Below are 22,613 nucleotides of genomic sequence, written 5' to 3' on the forward strand. Positions count from 1 at the left end.
TGTTTTTGGTGTCCTAAGATATATCGTAGCCACTTTTAAAAATATAAATAAATTAAACAAAGAATCTACATGATTAAAGATGAAAGCTCTTCTAAATTTAGAGAGTGAAAAGGTTAAAATATAGTTAACCAAAGAGTTGATGGGTATGAAATAGAACAGCACAAAATTATTAAAAAGCAGAAAATTTTTGAACAGTGCAAAATTAAGCCTTACAAAAGTACACGCCACGAAATAGCATAAAATAACGTACCAAAAAAAAAAAAAAAAAAAACATATATATATATATATATATAATATATATATATATCTTAACAGGAAGCTTTATCGGTTCCAAACTAAAAGTCTTCCTAACGAATTATCAAATTCGCTCAAAGGATGTTACACATCGAAGTTTATATATATAAAAAAAAAAAAAAAAACAAATAGTTTATACACATTTTAAACAAATAAATTACTATTTATCTCTTTTTTTTTTTTTCTTTTTTTTTAGTTTAGCAAAATCCGAAAATTCTAGTATATCATCTGTGCGTTCGTTCCCTTCTTTAACTTTTTTCTTTTTGGAAAAGTGTTTAACGTTTTTTTCATCTTTCGAAAAATTGTTTTGTTCATCGTTTTTTCTTTTTTTCTTTTTGCTTTTATATAGCTTATTATGATACAATACATCGTCATCTAGGTTTTTATCTATGTCAAAATTTTTAGTTATAAAATCGTCTAAAAATTCATCTTCTTCCTGTTCCTCATCAATAGATGACGCTGAAGCATCACCGTCATCTCCTTGTTTCTTTTTAACTTCATACTTATCTTTAAATTTCTTAAAACTATTGTTATTATAAGAATATAGAATATCATAAAAATATTTCTGATACATATTATCCATTAATTTTGACTTGACCTTATTTATTTCCTTTGTTTCATCTCTCTTTCCATTGATGCAAGAGTCATGGATAAAATTATTAAAAATATTAAGTACATTCGTTTGAATCTTTGCATTTTTATATTTTTGCGATAATTTTTCCATTATGTTAATAACTGTACTGGTTGTGTAGGAGTAATTATGAGAATACTTACCCAAATTGTGATGCGACTGCTTATCCGACTGCCCATGCGAATTGACTTGCAAATTACCTTGCACATTTTCTTGCAAATGATCAATCCCTTCACCTTTGCTTGGACATAGATAACCAGGTACACCATCATTATTTCTCACGTCGTCCTTTTTGCCACTCGCTCGATCTTCTTTATTCGAACCATAGTTCCTCCTGCCTATATTAATTATAATATCGTCATCTTCGCCAATAATATGGCCATTTACGGCATTGTTTTTATATCCCTTGGAGCTAAGTACACACTCTTTTCCTAATTTACCATTTACGATTGACGCGTTTTCACGACTTTTCCTTCCATTTGGATCATATGCTATCTTATCACCATACCTATTAATGGAACTACTTTTAATCAAATGGTATTTTTTTGTTTCATACGCTTCGTTGTTAAAGACTGATATATTTCTAAATTCGAATAAGACATGCTTAAAATTATCATTTAACAATGTTGAATAATTGTAAAATTCATATAAATGAGTTAGTATAGAGTTAGCATCTAGTGGATTATTTAATGATTTATTATAAGCAAATAATCGATCATTAATTTTTGTATCTTCCCCTTTATGATACTTATTAAATTTTATTATATAAGTATTTTTCACATAATCCATATTTTGTTCATATAATTTATTTTCATCATTATATAAATATTTCATTAATAAGTTTTTTTTAAAAATTATATATCTTATCATTATTAATGAAAATAAATGAGCACTGGATTCTTTAGAATGAATACTATGTTGAAATATTCTTTTTATAAAACTAACATTCCTCATTAAATTATTATCTGTTAAAATTAATACCGTTAGTAAGCTATAAAAACTGTACGTATGTTCACTCTCATAATAATTTAGATTTCTTAATATACTATAATAAAAACAGTATACATTGTCATCTATTTGTTGTGAGGAATATAACAAAAGAAACATAATAACTAGAAAATTTATTTTAATTTTATACGATTCCACATTCTTTATAATTTTCAGTAAGGACAAGAAATTTAAACTATTCAAGTACTGATTTTCTGCTGATTCGTTTAAGCTCCTTCCTCTACTGCTAAAACTACTATTATTACGACTTTTTAACATTATACACTTGTTATAAATTATGAAATAAATGTTTTTAACCAATATACTGGATAACAGCTTAAGAACTTTTTTACTTAAGTAACCATATAAACAGTACTTGGTAAAAATATTTTCTTCTAATTTTTTTTTCTTTTTTTGATTTTCGCTCTTCTTTTTTTTCTTTTCTTCCTTCTTCATGGTCACGTTGTTTGCATCTCTCACAGTTTCGTTATGATCTTTTATTTTCATATTATTACTCCATTCGTCATTTGTACTATTCATATTTTTCTCATTCTTCCGGGACCCAAATTCTTCGCTTCTGTGATTAGAAGCACGGTTGCTATTCAGCTTCGCCTCCTTTATGCATTTATAATTACCACTCGAATTACAAACACTGTTATATTCCTCATTATTTATATTTACTCTTTTGCCATTCTCATGTGGTGAAAAACTAATATTGCGTGAAAGCGCAGCACTGCTACGATCACACGAACGATTCGCATCATCATCATTATTACTACCATTTTTGTAATTACTATTATTGTAGTTTCTATTACTATTGTTATTTCTAGTATTGCTAAGCAAATCATCCTTCATACACAACTTAACTTTTTCTTTATGATTTGTAAATTCGTTAATATGTGTATTTCTACTATCTGTTCCATTAAATGGAATACCGTTCTTCTCAGGCATCTCCTCTGTTTCATCATACGTCAAATCATGAGCTCCTAAGCTATGGTCAGATATGTTGTAATTTTTTACGTCTTCAAAATACCCCGTATCAGTGCTCTTACATATTATATAACTCATTTTTTGTGTGCTCCATTCACTCAATAATATATTTTTTTTTTCAAATAACTCATATACATTTTTTGAAAATATTTCAAAAAGGTATGTTGAAAAGTATATAATATTTTCCGTAATGTCATTAAGTGAATTCGTATTTATTTTATATAAAACGTATAAACATCTGGTAATACTTAAAATATCACTTTTTAATTTTTCATTTATTATATTTTTTCTCTTATTTCTGCTCTTCAACCATTGAACAATATGATCAACACAAAATCTCAAATTCGATAATATTTTATTAAAAAAATAAAAAGCAATATAACTTCTAACATTTTCTATAGTTATTAAATGTTTTAAAAAATTTAATAGCAATGGATTTCCCTTATTAAGCATTATATAACCTTCTAATATGATATTTAATTTTGCAAATTTCTTTTCTTTCTTTTTTAAACAAAATTCATTTATAATATTAGCTGATAAATAAAATACACTAGGTATCAAGCTATACATGGCATTTTTTAACATAAAAATATACTGCAAATATAATTTCTTGATAAAATTTTCGAAAGAGTACAAATATATTAAAGCATTAAAAAAAAAATAAAACGAAGAAAAATTATATTCCTTAAAATTAAATCTGCTGAACAATATATTTAAAATGTAGTTCATAATACTCTTGTTGTTCTGCTCAAAATTATGTAAATTATCATTTGGTAAAACAAACATAAATATATGTTTCAAACATTCGAGGATGGACTTTTTTATAAATATGTCTTCCCTATTATTATAAAAATCAATTAAAATTTTTACATATACAATATATATTAATGGGTTATTTTTCACTAATATGACCATATTATTAATTCTATCGCTAAAAATGTTATTTTTGTTATAGATTATTTCTAAATGAATTTTTTCTTCATCCTCCGCGTGCTTTTCTAAAAAAATTCTGTAGTTATCATAAATAATGCTCAGACCGATATCATACACTAAATTGTACACATCGCTCATGTCTACTTTCCTTCTAAGCAGTAGTTTTATATTCACATTGTTGTTCCTGAAGGTGCTATAACTATTACTGTTTCTACAGTAGCTGCTGTTGTGTCTGCTATTGTTGCTTCTACTGTTGCTTCTATCATTACTGCTACCGTAAGAATTATTGACATTCCTCACTTCGCTTCTTACAGCGTACAGTTGCCTCAGATACATAGGTATGCTACTGCATTCAATTGCACTGGAGTTTTCATTGGAATCGTTTATGTTTACACTTCCATTTATTTTTTCTCCTCTTGACGATGAAATTCGTCGTTTTAACAAAAGTTTTATTTTACTTTTCCAAATTTTCTCATTTAACACATTTTCGTCTTTTTCCTCATCAAAATCAAACATTTTTTCCTCTATGTCAACAAAAAGGAGCTTTTGTTGAAAAGATGTATTTGTGTTATGATCCTCCTCTTTTTCATATTGCAGCTTTATTTCTTCATCCTCTTTTAAATTTTCATTATCTAGATTGCTCTTATTCCGTTTGCTATTATACAATTTTTTTACATACAAATTTATGTTATCGTATTGCAAATTTTTTTTCTTTTTTTTTAAAACATATTTTGAAACAATATGTTCCAAACCTTTTTTTAAGAAAAACCATGTGTCGCTCAAATCGTAAATTCTTTTTAAATGTACTATAAAATTTTCATCTATTTTCTTTAAATGTATTTTATTTTCTACAACATTATTCAGCATATGCTCAATCTCATCGGTAAATAATCTTCTATGATTTTCATTGTTGTTAAGCACAAAATTGTTAAATCTTTTACTACTACTTTTCTTTTCTCCCTTCACATATGTGTTCTTAATTTTACTCTTCCAGTTATAATTTATACCGAAATTTCCCTTCTTTAATTTTGCCTTTTTATTTTTGAAGCTATTGCCCCTTTTCTTGAAATCGTAACCTTTCACATTCTTCTCTTTGTATTTTCTGTTTTTTTTTTTTTTGTTAACATTTAAATGTTTATTCATGGTATATAATTCAAAAGAAGTTCAAAATGTTCTACTTCATATATACATATATATATCGTATTATACAAAAATGCGACAATCTACTGTTTTCATTTTTTAATTATAAAAATGCTGGAGTAAAACTCCTTAATATGAATAACTATAAATGAATGAGAATATGTTCATGCAAATAAATATAAACAGGTAAATTTCATACATATTACATATTTACTGAATAAAATGGTTATTACAGAATATGCTTCGGTATACATATATACATATATTTTTATATATATATATTTCTTGCTCTCTGTATGTGATGTAATATATTTTTATTTTATTTTATTTTTTTATTGTATGTATAAAAAAATTACACTATTAAGGGAAATCGCCTTTTCTCATTTCCTGAAATCTTTAAAATTTTAACTGCATTTTTAAAAATGGTTCTTCACATTTCAGCCATATTAAGATAATACTAAATAAAACATATTTTAAAATAAAAATTGGCTAAGAAAATAAATACAATTTTAAATACGAAAGGAAAAAATCTGTAAGGATAAATTTTTAATAATAAATACTCAAATACATTCATCAGCAAACAGAGGTATCTTGCAATAAACAAGGCAAGCAGATATTTGATTTATTACTTGGTTAACCGAAGCGTTTGTATATGAAAAAAATATTTGCATAAATATATATTTATATTAATACATCTATATATATATATATATATATATATATTATATATATATATATGTATTTATATATATTTTTTTTTGTTAAGAACATATGCATATTGTGGAGAAAAAAAGGCTCTACATATTTTTATTTTTATAATAACATATATTTATTTACTAACTTTTCTGATAATATTGCTATTCTGTAACATAATGAAAAATGTATTTTTCAAAATCTCCTGTATATTTATCATTTTTGATGTTCGATGTTCTTAGATAGGTATGAAATATTGTATAGAATAAGAAAAAATGCAAATTTAAAAAAAAATGAAAATAGCCAATTAACACGTCAGAACAAAAAAAAAAAAAAAAATTATAAATTAATTTGTAGCATTGAATTTTTCTTAAATATAATAGACAAAAATATTTTATTTTTATTTTGTAGTATTTTAGATCTGTTTTATTAAGGAAATTTAAGAATTTGATGTATGTATGCAAAATAATAATTGGCATTTTAAGTAGTTATTTCATAAAATTAAATGTTATTAAGTTAAATGTTTTGAAATTATATGTTTTGAAATTATATGTTTTGAAATTAAATGTTTTAAAGTTAAATGATTTTAAGTTAAATGATCTTACGTTAAATATATTCATGATACATGTTTTTTTATAAAATTTAAGCTTTAACTATAAATGATAATAGTGTGGAGAAAATAAAACTTTTTCTTTTTTTCTATTTTCCCAATATTTTGCTTCGTCCATAAAATTGTTAATGATCCTAATATTATGGGATAATGTACGTACCTCTCTATACTGAAGTCTTATGTGTTCATACTTCATTATAGCAAATGTGAGTAATTATATATAGACATTTTAATATTTTTCATAATATTTCTAATTTTCCTTATGGTTATATTTATACTATATTTTACTGTTGCAAAATACGGGGAATAAAAGTTAATAGGTTTTTATATTTTAACAAAATGTGAAATTCAAAAAAAGGGAAGGAAATGAATATTATAAATTTTAACTAAAAAATGTGCAAAATGGGAGAAAAAAAAAAAAAAAAAAAAATCAAACTATGATTACAGCTACAATCTTTTTTTATTTTTTTTCATTTAACAAGGGTAACGAATGGTTTGGTGAAGGAAAAAAAAAAAAAAAAAAATAAAGTGACATAAAATAAAACGAAACAGAATAAAACAAAACATAATAAAACGAAACAAAATAAAACGACAGAAAACAAAACAAAATAAAACAACACATGCATGTCTGTCTGTATACATACACATTTTCATACAAGTAAAAATACGATTTGAATTTATGAACTTTTAGACACTTTACTTAGCTTCAAAATAGAATTATGAATAATATAAAACGATTTTTCACAAATTTTTTTCATATGAATGTTTATGTCTTTCACTCGATTAGCTGTTTGAATAACAAAGTCCCTAAAAAAAAAAAAAAAAAAAAAAAAATAGACTTACGTATATATGAAGAAATAAGGGAAAAAATCTATTGCACATTACACACACATAAGCAGACAAAGAATTAGCAAAGAGAGGAATGTGAAAAGCATTGTTTTACTCACTTTGGTGAATCAAAATGTCTAATGGCACTTTTTGTTGTTAAATACACATCTTTTGAAAAATTAAAAAGGTTATTTTTTATGTCATAATAAAATTCTACATCTTTTAAGTTATTAAATTTTTCCCATTGAATATTTTTAAAATAATTTCTAAAAGAATTGCTTATAATTTGAACATTTTTGTACGGATAATATATGGGTTTAAAAATTATCTGATTTTTATAAAAAGGAAAGTCAAAGTATAAATTTTCTAAATTTTTGTTAACTGCTGTACTATCATCTTGTGGCTGATCTAAGGAATATACATTTTGCTCAATTAATAACCCGAAGCATTTCTTTACTGCTCTTTCTTGCGAGTATATATGTGTTCCTATACATAAGCTTGATTTTAAATTTTTTTCATAAGGTGATAAATATAAGTCATTATATATCGTTTTTTTTTCTTTTTTCTTCTTAAAAAAATAATTTTTAAGAATATTATAATTTTTTATAAAGAAGTCGTTTGCCTCATTATGACGAGGGTTATGTTCATAGTTCATTGCATGAATATCGTTGTTATTGTGTTGTTTCCTATGTTCTATTTTCGAAACAACATTTTTTTTGGTTAATATTTTATTAATGGCATCCTGTGAATAAATTTTATTAAAGGGTATCATCTTATAAAAGTAAAATGCATTGTTATCATTTACTCCTAGGCAATTTATGTTAATATTTTCGTTTATGTCTAAAAAGGAAATCCCTTTGCACACTCCTATTGATTCAAAAATGATATTGTTGTTAATATTTTTTTTCACAAATTCATCATTATATGAATCCACAAATTCTATTACAAATTTTTTATCCCTGTTTTTTGCTTTTTTTTTTTTTATCCCAAATAAATTAACAGGAAAATCGTGGTAATTAAATATGTCCATTATGTGCAATTTTTTATTATCATCGGCATCGTCATCTTCGTCATATTCTCTAAATTTATAAAAGCTCTCATTTAAAAAATCATTGTGTTTACTTCTTTTTCCAAAATGTATAGGTATTTCAAATTCATCATCATTTACACTGTTTTTTTTTTCCTGTTTTATGGTATTTTTATTTCTATTAATATGTTTAACGTTCTCCTTTCCCCTACTAATTCCATCATTATCTTTGTTACTTTTCACGGATTCTTTTGGCAAATAATTGTTAAAAATTAACAATCTATTTTTCTCGTCATCTATTTTATTTTTTTCTGAATTTCCTTTTTTCTCATGTTTTCCTTCATCCATTTTGTTAATGGATACTTCCATTTCTTCACTGTCAAAAAGAATGTCAATGTTTTTTTTTCTTATTTTTCTTTCATTGTTTTTTTCCTCATTATTATCATTCATTTTTATATATAACATACGTGTACATACATATTACACAAATTTTACATAAATATATATATATATATATATATGTTGATATATATTATATACATATTACATATATATTGTATATATATATATACATATGTTGATATATATTACATACATATTACATATATATATGAAAAAATGAAAAAAAAATAGATGAAACTTTGATTTTGTATAGAATTAAAATATGATTAAAACATATATAGCTCGCAGAACACGAGAAAAATTAAATTTTCACAATAATTCATAACATTGTAAAGTTTTTATTCTTTTGCTTATTTCCTGTTTTATTTTATAAATATTCTACTAAAGTATAGCTATACATGACTGTTTTGTGTAATTTTCTCTTTAAAATTGCTCATTCAAAATGGGAAATAAATAATTCATAATTTATATTCGATACATAATGAAGATGTTTTATTTGTTTATTTATTTTATTTTATTTTATTTAATTTAATTTTTTTTTTTCTGAATATTTTTAAAATAATATTTTTTTATAGAAAACTTTTTTGTTCGTGTTTTCAACTGAGATTGGTATTTTTGATGACACATTATTTCGGATATCCTACTGTTCTATTTTTTTTTATTTTTTTCGAAAGTCATTATTTTTTTCATTTTATTTTCTGTGCACGAGGAATTAATGTGTTTCACATAATTTTTATAAATCTATAATACATCTTTGCAGCATATAAACTTTTCTCAATACGTGCCTTAATTTTCTGGTTAAAATTTTTTTTTAATTTCTTCCATCAGTGGCGCATATAATAGTATATTGTTCATCGTAAGCCCCATAAAAATTTTGATATGTTAAAATGAAAATTTTAAATTTTATCAACGTTACAAATATGCACAGACACAAATAATTAAAGTGTAAGTAAAACAAAAAAAAAAAAAAAAAAAAAAAATTAAAAGCAAAATAGAACAAAATGTGAAAGTTTGAGGAAATATTTGCAAATATGCCTCTTCCACCTTTTTGTTATTAATAATTATTACTAATATTTCATTTTGTTTATCACATACACTCATTTCCATACACATATCTTATTAATAATTATTACTAATATTTCATTTTGTTTATCACATACACTCATTTCCATACACATATCTGCATACGTTTCGCATGTTTACATTTTAGTAAAGATTTAAAATGTTTAGCCATAATAATATTCTAAGAGTTTTCAAAAAGTCTTTGCATTTTAACCACAATTACAGAGAAGAAAAACAAATGTGTGTGAATATGTATATGTATGTATATATATGTTTGTGTATGTGAAAACTTTAGCAGTTAAGCAAGACGAGATTTTTTTTTTTTTTTTAAATATAAAAATATGCGTATTAATTTTAGCCTTTAGTTTAGTAGTTATTCGAATATAGTTTTTATCGTAGTTATTATTTTAGTCTTTTTTTTTTAATATTTAATTTATTATGCTTCTTTGTAATGTACTACGCTGCATTTAGTTTATTATATAATTTTTTTTAAAATCCGTATCATACATTCGTTTATACTACAACGTTTATATATTTAGAGGTTAATTCTGTACTTCAAAATTTCTCTAGTGTACTCATTTTAGCTTCATTACGGTAATTGTGTTTAGGGTGAATTAAATATGATGCATTTTGCATAAATGGGTTATATGACGTAACGTTTTGCAAAACATTTCTTAGAACATTTAGAAGAAAATATATCCGTATGAAACTTTGCACTGTTGCAACCCCGATTACTTCTTACTATTTTTTTGCATTATTGTCATTACTTTCAGTTAGCATGGATTCGGAAGAGTCAATTAATCTAGCCGTAAAATTCGCGAAGGAGGCGGTTATAGAGGATGAAAAGAAAAATTATAAAGAGGCCCTAAATTTATATATACAAAGTTTACAATACTTTAATTTTTTTTGCAAATATGAAAAGAATTCGAATATTAGAGAGTTAATTTTAAAAAAAATGCAAATTTACATGACTCGAGCTGAGAATTTAAAAGAAATGCTTAATAAGAAAGAAACGATTGAAACAAAAGAAAAGGTGAGTAGTTCCGAAGAAGTAAAAGAAAATATGAAAAAACAAATAAAAGATTTTATATTGAATAAAGATAAGAATGTCAAATGGTCAGACGTTTGTGGGTTAGATACAGCTAAAGAAGTACTAAAAGAAGCAATAATTTTCCCCTTAAAATTTCCAAAATTATTTAATTCATCGACATTACCATATAAAGGTATCTTGTTATATGGTCCACCAGGAACAGGAAAAACGTTCTTAGCCTTAGCTTGTTCAAATGAATGTAACATGAATTTTTTTAATGTATCGTCGTCTGATTTAGTAAGTAAATATCAAGGGGAAAGTGAAAAATATATTAAATGTTTATTCGATACAGCTAAAGAACATGCACCAGCAATCATTTTTATTGATGAAATTGATTCTTTATGTGGGTCAAGAACTGACGGTGAAAACGAATCCACAAGGAGAATAAAAACAGAATTTTTAATAAATATGAGTGGATTGAATAATTATAAAAACAATGTTATAGTTATGGGTGCTACTAACACTCCCTGGTCTTTAGATAGCGGTTTTAGGAGAAGGTTTGAAAAAAGAATTTACATTCCCCTTCCAAACTTATATGCGAGAATGAAACTATTTGAAAAATATGTAAATAACACTGAGAACAAGGATCAAATGGAGGGTAAAAACGCTGGAGCATATACCAGCACAAGTAATATAGGAAAAGAAGACATTAGATATTTTGCAACATTAACTGAAAATTACACTGGCGCTGATATTGATATTATTTGTAGGGACGCTGTATATATGCCAGTAAAGAAATGTCTCCTTTCCAAGTTTTTTAAACAAGTTAAAAAGAATAATAAAATTTTTTATACTCCTTGTTCTCCTGGAGACCCTGATACAACAAAAGTGGAAAAGAACGTGATGAGTTTAAATGAAAGCGAACTGTTATTGCCTCCTTTAAGTGTACAAGATTTTAAAACTGCCATATCAAATGCTAAGCCTTCTTTGTCTGTAGATGATTTAAACAAATATGAAGAATGGACTAAGCAGTATGGAATGAATGGTACATAATGGGATTCTAGTTACGTATAAGAGAAAATTTTGTGTTTTACAGAGTGTTTTTTTTTTCCCCTTCCCCTATTTTTGTCATTTATTTAAAACTTTGGAAGTTATTAAGAGATTTATTACATATATGTTATAATTTATTCATATGCAAAAGTCTATATATATGTATGTAACTAACGCGTGCTTCTTTGCTCTTGTTCTGCTCTTTTTATCGTACCTCAAGAGAGCAGTGGAAGTGCCTACATTTTATTTACAGTTATATGTTTATTCATTATTATGTTATCATTTTGTTTCTTCATTTTCATATTCTTGAGTAGGATATGGATGACAGAAGTTTGTTGCTTAGCACAAAAGATATACCTTTTTTAAATGGAACGATAATTATATTTTTTTTTTTTTTTTTTTTTAAGTAAAATTCCATGTAAAATTATAATTTTTTTGTATCTTTTTTTGTACCTAACATGCCCAAAGGCATACTTAAGACCTATTAGGGATTTTTCATAATTGCGCTAAATCAGAAATAGCACTTTTACAATAAAATACTCTAAACGTTAGGGTTTCTAACTTAGTAAAGGATAACATAAAGTTAACAAGTAAAAAACAGGAATATTTTTTCATTTATTTACCAACACAGGAGTATTACTAAAAAGTGGTAATTATTTTATATACAAAAAGTTTTGGCAAAATGTTTTTTCGAATTTAAAAATAACAAAAAAATGGAAAAGGTTATCACGGTATTTTGAAAAGTAGGATTGCCCGAATTATTATGGTATTCATGAATAACGTGAAGAATACATGTACATGCAAGCATATTCACACAAATACATACATACATATATACACGTACATATATATATACACATACATATATATATATATATATATGTATCTATGTACATGTACACCGTAAGGAACCCCATCCGGAGATGCAAATCTCGTTTCTAAAGAACGTTTTTCCTAATAGGAAATTACTGAAAAGGAGAAAATTGAAAAATTCATATGCTCTTCCTTATATTAGATAATTTTTTTCTGAAAAAAATTAAATTGTCCAAACATTCACAAGACATAAAATGATCATATATGCTATTATTGTTCTCTTTATCTTCAATGACTTTTTTTTTATAAATTTTTTCACACATTCGATTACTAAATGGTATTTTATTTTTCCTTTTATAATTCAAAATGGATTGATAGCAGTACTCGCAAAGTTTTTTATTGAATTCTTCATTTGATAGTATAAAATTTACTTTTGTACTTTGTCCATAATATATATTTATTTTGTTTGCATTTTTCTTATTTTCTTCTTTCTTCTTATATGAAAAATGAGCACTATTCATATTTAAAATATAATTAAAAATATGATATAAATATGGAAAGAGGTTTATTAGAATATTTAACAGTATATAATTTTTACAATATAATATTAAAGCTAAAGCATGCATAGGTAATTTTAACAGTAAGAATATTCTTAATAAAAACCATATAATATCATTTTTATGAATTGAACATAATTCAGTTGTTGAATATTTTTTTTTTTTTTTTTTTCCAGGCTTATTTTCATTGTTCTCCTCCTTAATCTTGCTTTTTAAATCTACTATATTATTGGAAATATAATTGTATATTCTCCTTTTAATTTGATACTTCAAATATTGTTTCGAATACTTGGTATTTTTAGTATTACAGACATTAAAAAAATAATATAAATATTTTAATGTATTATATACAGGTATATATTTATACACAGACGGTGCAAAATACGTTTCTAAGAATATGTAATTGGTCAGTTTATTATAAATATTAAAAGAAAGTATATTTTTTCGATATTTTTTCCTTTTACATTCCATTTCTGTTTTATGTATACTATTCAGATATAGTTCATTTGTAATACTGGTATCTTTCCTTTTTAGTTGGTTCTTCTTGTTCGAGCAATTTATATCAAAATGATCTTTAAAAGATTTATAGATATCAATTAGGAAAACATTTCTTTCTTCATTTTGTAAAAATGTATTATTAATATTTTCATTTTCTTTTTCCATTTTTTCAAAAATGATCTTCAGATTTTTCATATGTTCTGTATACCTTATGTAATTAAAATCTTGGCTAAGCAGATCACTTAGCACGTCCTCTTCATTTTTTGCGAAAGACGTTTTCGACTTATCGCACCTCTTACGAGAAATATAGCTATGAAACACCTCTCCATTACTGTTTTTACCGTTATAATTATTATAATGATAATAATTATCATTATCATTATCATTATTATCATTATCATTATTATTATTATTATTATTATTATTATTATTATTATTATTATTATTATTATTATTATTATTATTATTATTATTATTATTATTATTATTATTATTATTATTATTATTATTATTGTTGTTGTTGTTGCTGTTACTGCTTCTGTAGCCACTGTTCCGACTAGTCGGATGCATGCTTTCCTGGACATTCTTTATTTTTAGTTTTTCCTGATTATAATTCATCCCATTAAATTCTTTTGAACTATACTGACATTTTTCAAAACTACCGCTGCTGTTCTTAGAATGGATTAACTTCTTTTCAGCTAGTTTTTCTGAATAATTAAAATTTAGAAAACAAAACCCTGTGTTATTGGAATAATACTGAAAGACATCAATAGGACATACACCCCAAAAAATATTTGTTGGAAATAAATTTGACTTAAAAAAATAAATATAGGAAAAAAAAGATAGTATGTCAATTTGAAGAGAAGTTACGAAATAGTATAGTTCAAACCAGAGCATGTTATGTATATAATAACATACTATATTTTGTATTAAAATAATAAACCTAATATAAATGTTTTGTACTTCAAGGTAATTCACGCATTTTTCCGCATCTGTCTTATCATCAACTGCATTTACCTCATGAGCATTACCGCTTAATTTTACGTAGGGATCAGCTGTAAATTTGCTCCCACCGAATGGGGAAGATCCTAACAAATTACTATTACATGTATGTAGCTTCGAAAAAATATCAACATTTTCATTCGAAATGTATATTATATCCATGTTGTAAAAAAATTCATATATAATTTTATTCATTTTAAATTTTTTGAAAGAGAAACTTTTAATCTCCAAATAAAAATTATTCCTCTTTTGTGAACTTAATAATTGTACATTATAAATATAATTGTTAGTATCTGAATTATATAAATAATTTTCTGCTGTTTTTTTTACATTATGTAGAGAGTGCATTATATTTTTATCATTTTTATACTGTATCACATTACCATTGGAAAAATGATCAAACGCAAATTGCAAAAGCTTTATGTCCTTCACTTTTTTTAATTCCATGTTATTTAAATTATATGCACATAAAAGAAAAAATAAAAAATTATCCCAATTGATATTTGTACCTTTTAACAAATTGTTCTGTATACTGTATTTTTCTAATCCAAAATAATTCCAATGGAAAATATAATTCTTCTTACTTTCATATAATATATAAAATAAAATTGACATGTAATGAATTAAGCTTGTTGAATATTTTATATTTTGCCTTAAACTCATACTAAGAAAATACATACAATAAAATTTACGAACATCATATATTCCTATATAGTTTTGTACATTAACCATATATAAGGAACATATATTATATCTCTCAGTAGGTATACATAATTTCATAAAATCATGAGGTGTGAAGTCACTTAGCGAATAAATTAATATGGCACTAATATAAGGATCCATTTTTCTTATTATATTTATTACTACTTCTGATATGTGATATTTGCAATATTTTCTTAGTATCCTCAATAGTGTAAACAAATGGAAGACATATTTCTTTTTTAGAATACACAACAAATATAGAGCAATATAGTACACATTGGAATTCATCTTATATGCGCAGTCACTCTTGATTTCAAAGGTATGGTTTTGTTCGCCTTCATATTTTCCTTCACCATCCTCTTCACCATCCTCCGTCTTTTCTTTTTCCCCATGTTTTTCCACATTTCTCTTACTTTTAAGTTTCAATAAATGAAAAATCATATTATATATATGTTGGTCCTTTATTCTTCCCTTCAAATGGTCTATTTTGGATATGTCATTTGGGGGAATACTGTATATCTTCTCGTTCAAAAAGGCAATTAATTTTTTTAATCTTTCATTTACTTCATTTCTCTTCTCATCAATTTTTTCCCCTTTTCCCTTGACGTTTGCTTTATCTAAATGGAATATCGTTTTATCGTTACAAAGTCGGTTGCTACTATATATAGAACTACCAAACATTACACTTTCTAAAATCTTTGCGTGTACATTTTGCCTATACCGTTTGCTAAGAAATAATGAATATAACACAACTATAGACATATTCAAGATATTATCCCTCGAGTTTTTTGTAATGAGTCTATCATAATAAGAAGTGCTACATATATCACTTAAATAGTTGTAAACAATTTTATAAGCTAAAATGTAAAAATTACTTAATCTACTAAGAGATTTGTACAAAACGATATCTAATATATTAATTACAAATATGTTTTGACTGACATAGTTTGATATTACGTTAACAATTAAAAGGCGCATTTTTTTTTTTTTTTTTCCCCAATGTGTTGTCATAGATGGGTCTATATTTATTTTCTCTATAAGAATAAACATCACAGTATAATTTAAAAAATTTAAATAAAATTATATTAATATAGCTATTTATCTTGAAGTTGATTTTATCAAAAACGCATGAACGGAAATATTTTGCTTTAGCATATGATTTTTCTTCTGAACGATCCTTTGCATAGGTACCTTTGGTTACTATACTTTCTGTTTTTGCATTTAATAGAATATCTTTAAGTATACCTCCTTTAGATATCTTATTACATACAATATTTATAAATAATCCTAGGCTGTGCATAATATGATGTAAGTAGAAATTATTATCATTTAAAAATCTATTTAATTTCATGTATCTATAAATAAATAAGTAACAATTTGTATACTTCCCTTTCTTAAAGGATAAGTTATTCCTTAATGCATCTATTAAAAAAAACTTATTGGAGCATTTGCTAATACTTATCACATTCATAGTATTGTTACAACTTAAATACAGATAACACGTTTTTTCTTTATTTTCTAATTCTTCTATAATGGAGTAAAGTTTATATTTAAGCAACGTTTTATTCATTTCTTTTTCAATTTGTTTGCTATTATGCATTGTCTTAAGAAATAAAGAAAGCAAAGTTTTTTCTAAAATAACACCGTAATGTTTCCATATGCTACACGTCGAATATTTCAAGTGATCCGTAAATTTCTTATTTTTCTTGTACTGATAATTATTTTTCAATTTACCCTTTTTTCCCTCTTTGTCATCTTTCACGTCATTCTGACTACATATAAACAATTTTTCAAAAAAAAACTTAAAATTTTTCATGTAAAGCAATGTTTCTTTTATAGAGCGTAACCAACAGTCAATCCCCTCATCTTTCACCTTCTTTTTTAACCTAATAAAACTTTTATAATTCGACGAATGTGCATTTAATCTATCCTTAAAAATGTTTTCAAAATAATTGTATTGGGCATTTTCTTCATTATTATCACATGAGTTCAAAGAGAAGAAGTCAAATGAAGATAATTCTACTGAGCCTTTAGAGCATTTGTAATAGGGATTAACGTAAGAATATTCGTCATTTCGGGTTACCAATTTTATACTCTCTTCCCTTGAACTAATTTTCTTGTCTCCAGGGAATGGCAATTCGTTTATTTTGGTATCTTCCTTCTTCTTACTATTGTTATGGTTATGATTGTTATGATCGCTTTCTTTCCCTTTACCTGTTCTATTCACATCCCTAACAGTAAATGCTTCTCCCGTTTTTTCATTTGTTGTAACATTTTTATCAAGGTTCATTTGATGCTGTTCCATCCCATCAGTTTTTTCAAAAAGTATGCTGTATTTTTTCGATATATCGTTAGGACTTTTTAATTCAGGGTGAGTATATAATTCAACTTGCCCATTAGAAAAAGGTGAAAGGGCTAGGTTCGCCAAGTTTGATTTCTTACTAATTCTGTTAATATTATATATTACAGAAATAACATAGTGGTAAAATAAATATATATAATAAATAGGAGAAGGCCATATATGTTTTATTGGGGCAGGCAAAGAGTAATAAAACAAAATGTTGTTGTCTTTTATAATCTCTAATTGATCAACTTTATTATTAAATATATGAATAAGTTCAAAATCGTAACAATTGTTATTGTCCACATATATATGCAGAAAACTTATAGAATTATCATAATTATGAAACACATAATTATATATATCAAATAAAGAATAAAAGCAAGTTGGTTCAATAAAATTTTTATCCTTATTTAAGGGCAAAATAAAAACATTTTCTGCTTTCAGTAAATATCCTGATTTGCTTGGATCATTATTATTATTATTATTATTATTATTATTTGTACTAATTTTAAAACATAATAAATTATAGAATGCATCTAGAATTATTAAAAATCTTTCATTTGAAATTTTTTTTCTTATATATATGTTTTTTTTTTTTCCTCCCATTTCTTCTTCTTCCTCTTCTTCATCCTCTTCCTCTTCTTCATCCTCTTCCTCTTCTTCTTCTTCCTCGTCCTCATCCACTTCTTCATCCTCATCGTCTTCCTCCCTTACCTCTTCATGATCTTCCATATCTTTATTGTCATAATAAACATGCGTTAATATTGGTCTATACAATAATTTAATAGAACAAATATAATTAGTAAACCTTAAAACACGATTTATATTGTACAAATATATGACATAGTAAAAATTGTTTTTATTCAGAATTTCTTCATAATAATTCGTCATTTCTTGAAAGTGTTTCTGTTCCTGTTTTCTCTTTTTTTTAATAGATTTCCTAACTTTTACAAATTTAATATCTTCATCTAGATAGCCATTTGGATTGCCACTTGGACTTCCATAAGGGTAATCATTTGAGTTGTACTTTTGGTTGTCATTAGAATTATCAACTGAATGTAACTTCTTCACCTTTTTGGTAAATTTCTTTTTTTTCACATGACCACGCGTACTCATTATATCACTATCTATGACGGTTGAACTTTCACAGGTAAACTTACATGCATTAGTGTCGTAGTCATAATTTGAGTTGTAACTCATGTCCATAAAATTAGGAAGATTCATACTCTTCTTAACATCATTTTGATTTTCATTATATTCGATATTGTTGCTTATATTATTTTGTAAATCCGTGTAATAGTTATGTATTGAGTATGAATATTCATCGTAATTCTGGTCATGATTCCGGTTTTGCTGAGACTGTTCCGTCTCCATAATTGAAGACTTGTTCTTATTTCTATATTCAAGAAATGCTTTTAAAAATACATTTGTATCTTCCTTCAAAAAGAAGTTATTGTAAAATAAGCAAAAAGGTTTTGTATAAATGTTTACTTTATTACTATTAAAATATTCTTCAAAGAATTTATAATACGTATCTTTGTCATTATGATTAAAATTGAATAAGTAGTTTAGTATTCTCAAATTGTCCACATATTTTTCTTTCTTGTTCATACCAATCCTTTCCATATGTTCATAATTTAATTTCCCATTTTCATTATTTGTGTTAGAGGTAAGACTGCTTTTTACCTTTTCATTTTCATATTCTTCGCTCCCCCCTTCGCTACTCTCTTCGCGATCCTCATCTTCGTCCTCTTCTTCTTCATCTTCATCATCCTCACCATCCTCATTATACTCATCATTCTCTTCATCCTGTTCATCCTCATCAACCTGTTCAGCCCCTTTTTCTGATTCAACACCCGAAGTCACAATTTTCCCATGTTGCAAGTTGTTAAACTGTACATGTTCATAACCAATTTTAGAGGACTCAAAAATGGGTTCCCACTGCTTATTCGTAGTTCTACTAAAAAAGATGGTATTCCCAGTTCGATCTGATTGACTTTTTTTTTTAAAACTTTTAAAATTATTTTCATCATATTTGTTATGTAAAGAAGTTACAAAAAAAACATCATCGCGAATCCAACCACAAGGATAATTATGAAAAAAGTACTTCAAATAATCGTCCATAAAATAGGAAAATACCTTTTTTTGAATACTGTAGATAGATATACCTTTAAAAATAATTAACATATGTGTGTTACTAAAATTCAAATACGATTTCTTAATAAATTTAAAAGGAGTAGTAATTTCTTTTATGTTTACAATATTTTTTTCAATATCATTTACATTATAATTATCTACATTGGTATCAAACATGACAAGATTATTTAAGCCAATATATATCTTCTTGCACTTTTCATTCGTGTAGTAATTACTATTATAGTGAAAAATTTTATTGTTACTATAAATATCATTTAGGTAAAGAAAATTTTTTACATTAATAAAATAATACTTTTCATCGCTCTGTAGAATATAAAGTAATTTAAAATCATTGAAAACAAAGGATATGTTTACATATCTATTTTTTATTCTACTAATTTGTAAATTATTACTTGAATGATTATTGGTAACGAGCTGCTCATTTTTAATTCCCCCCCTGATAGTTGTGGTGGTCACTGGGTGAGTAACGGAAATGCAAGTGTCAGCACCTTTTGCAGATGAGTTTAAATTATTTAAAATACCATCGGATTCTTCTTTAGAAGTAATATTATTGCTTCTCTTTTGCAAAGTTAAGACTGTTTTATCGTCATTTTGTTTAAAAAGATGTGCTTTTATACTCATGTTTTGCTCATCATCATTTTCATTTTCCTCCTTATACGTAGAATAATCATTTTTCATAGTGTAGTAAAACGTTCCATTGGTATTAAAAATGTAATAATTATTTTCATTAAATGATATAAGAAAAAAGTTATGCTGCCTATTCCATAACAGAAAATTATAATAATAGCGTGGATTATTATACGTATTAAATGTATCAATGGTAAATACGCTCTTTTTGAAAGTGTGTTTACATATATATGGATACGTAGAATATGCTTTTATAACAAAATTTTCCGTTATTACTAAAATAATTTTTCTATAAATGTTTACACTTATGTCTATTATAGAAGAGCCTATATATATACCTATAACAGGTTCATTTATTTTTCCTTTTGCATCACTATCTCTGTTAATGTACTTATTATAATTAATATCTTCCTTTCCTTTATTTTTTTTATGTTCTTTTAATTCCCCTTTTTTTTCTCCTTTTTGTATCCTTTCTCCTGTGTTCCATGTTCCATCATTAAAGCTATTTTTGTGAATACGACTACCCGAATAATAACAAGCTTTACTTTTAGAAAAATTGAAAAAGTTGTGAAAAAAAGAAAATATGTAGAAATCTCCAGTACGAGTTAGAAGCAATACATAATCATTGTGCACATTAAATTCTGCTTTTATAATTCCTTTAATATTAAGACATCTCTTATTCTTATTCATATTATTATTCAAATTTTCAGTTTTAGAATTTTTATTATTTATTAGCTTATATAAATTATTTTCTTTATTACTACTATGCAGGTAGGTAGCGTTATAATCTCCCCTTTTTTTTTTCCTACTACCTACCTTTATATTCCTCTTCTTCTTCATGTTTTTACATTTTTGAGTTATTACGATGTTATATTTTATTTTTTTACGACACACATAAACATTTTGATAAAATGGAGAATTTCTTAAACATGTTTGAATTTTGCCACCATTTTTTAAAGAAAAATAAATATGACGACATTTATATTTCCTTTGTCCAATTTTTCCTTTATTTGCATTTTTCAATAAGCGTAAGATAAGCTTAGTTTCTTTACATAATTTGTCATAATTACAGTTCTTTTTTTTTTTTTTTTTTTTTTTTTTATTTCTTACTGTTCCTTCTTCATTTTCTCGTACAATTAAATGTCCCCCTTTTTTTCTATAATATAAACATTTTAAGCTTATTATTTTTGTGTTAATAACGACCTTATTAATATTATTATGCTGATCTTCCTCTTGCTTTTGGTGAGTGCTATTAGCTAGTATACTTTTAATATTATCTGAAATGAATATTTCATCCGTTTTGTGTGAAAAAAATAGAATGTTACTTTTTGTTATTATTAAACAAGTTGATGGAATGGGTAAATATAATACCGTCATAAGATTTATACTAACATTTTTATGCGCTTTTTTTTTTCTATAAATTTTTTTGATATAGGTGATATATTCATAATATTCATTTTCATTTCCACTTGATTCATCATCAGAATATTGATTAATGTTAATCGAATGTATATTTTTATCATAATCTAACATAACTACATCATCCTTATTAGTTATATTATATGCATACACATAATTGAGATTGATACTTATGATATATATAGTATTATCTAAAGGTGAGAAGAACACCTTGTTATGGTACCCATATGTATTCACATGATCATGTTTTAAAGCATATATATTAATAAAAGAAAAGTCATAGTTATCAAATATATAGAAACAAAATTTCGTTATTATAAAGATAAAGGAATTACAAGTACTTGTACTTATGTATATTATTTCGTCGATCATGCCAATATTGGCATGGTCATTTTTATTTTTACTTGAAACAGGATAAGAATTGCCATTTTGGTTACTATGGAAATGTTGGACATTATTACTCAAATTTTCAATGACTGAATTTTCATTTAACACGTTTTTGTTATTTTCATATTTGGGGAAATTAAATTTTTTATATATTTTTAGTTCATCTTCTTTATCTAAACATAGCATTTTTCTTTTTTTTTTTTTTTTTTTCCCCTTAACAATTATTTATTACAATGATTTTTACAATTTATCTTATACTATACATCATAAACAATTTTAAGCAAAACTTATAAAAGTAACAATATTAACATTAAATAGTTGGAGGTGTACTATTTATCATTTGTTCATATTAATAAATATATATTTTTTTTCTTTTTCCTTTTATTTAAAGGAAAAATTACAAAAAATTAAAGCTTCACATTATATATAC

At 25.1% G+C, this 22,613-nt stretch overlaps 4 protein-coding genes across 4 annotated transcripts; 1 reads left to right on the forward strand and 3 right to left on the reverse strand.

The window, feature by feature from the left end:
* Positions 1–454: 454 nt before the first annotated feature.
* MKS88_004510 (large ribosomal subunit nuclear export factor) lies at positions 455–4,978 on the reverse strand (the record flags this gene model as incomplete). The annotated part of the gene is made up of 1 exon (XM_067217691.1): positions 455–4,978. One exon carries the CDS (start codon positions 4,976–4,978, stop codon positions 455–457), a length of 4,524 nt encoding a protein of 1,507 aa, XP_067072095.1.
* A 1,977-nt stretch (positions 4,979–6,955) lies between these two features.
* MKS88_004511 (uncharacterized protein) lies at positions 6,956–8,583 on the reverse strand (the record flags this gene model as incomplete). The annotated part of the gene is made up of 2 exons (XM_067217692.1): positions 6,956–7,085; positions 7,226–8,583. 2 exons carry the CDS (start codon positions 8,581–8,583, stop codon positions 6,956–6,958), a joined length of 1,488 nt encoding a protein of 495 aa, XP_067072096.1.
* A 1,792-nt stretch (positions 8,584–10,375) lies between these two features.
* MKS88_004512 (vacuolar protein sorting-associated protein 4) lies at positions 10,376–11,680 on the forward strand (the record flags this gene model as incomplete). The annotated part of the gene is made up of 1 exon (XM_067217693.1): positions 10,376–11,680. One exon carries the CDS (start codon positions 10,376–10,378, stop codon positions 11,678–11,680), a length of 1,305 nt encoding a protein of 434 aa, XP_067072097.1.
* A 989-nt stretch (positions 11,681–12,669) lies between these two features.
* Positions 12,670–22,369, reverse strand: MKS88_004513 (uncharacterized protein; the record flags this gene model as incomplete). Its single annotated transcript, XM_067217696.1, has 2 exons — positions 12,670–16,283; positions 16,441–22,369. 2 exons carry the CDS (start codon positions 22,367–22,369, stop codon positions 12,670–12,672), a joined length of 9,543 nt encoding a protein of 3,180 aa, XP_067072098.1.
* Between the last annotated feature and the right edge of the window lie 244 nt (positions 22,370–22,613).

The sequence above is a fragment of the Plasmodium brasilianum genome, chromosome 12 (assembly GCF_023973825.1).
Source record: "Plasmodium brasilianum strain Bolivian I chromosome 12, whole genome shotgun sequence".
Classification (NCBI taxonomy): Eukaryota; Apicomplexa; class Aconoidasida; order Haemosporida; family Plasmodiidae; genus Plasmodium; species Plasmodium brasilianum.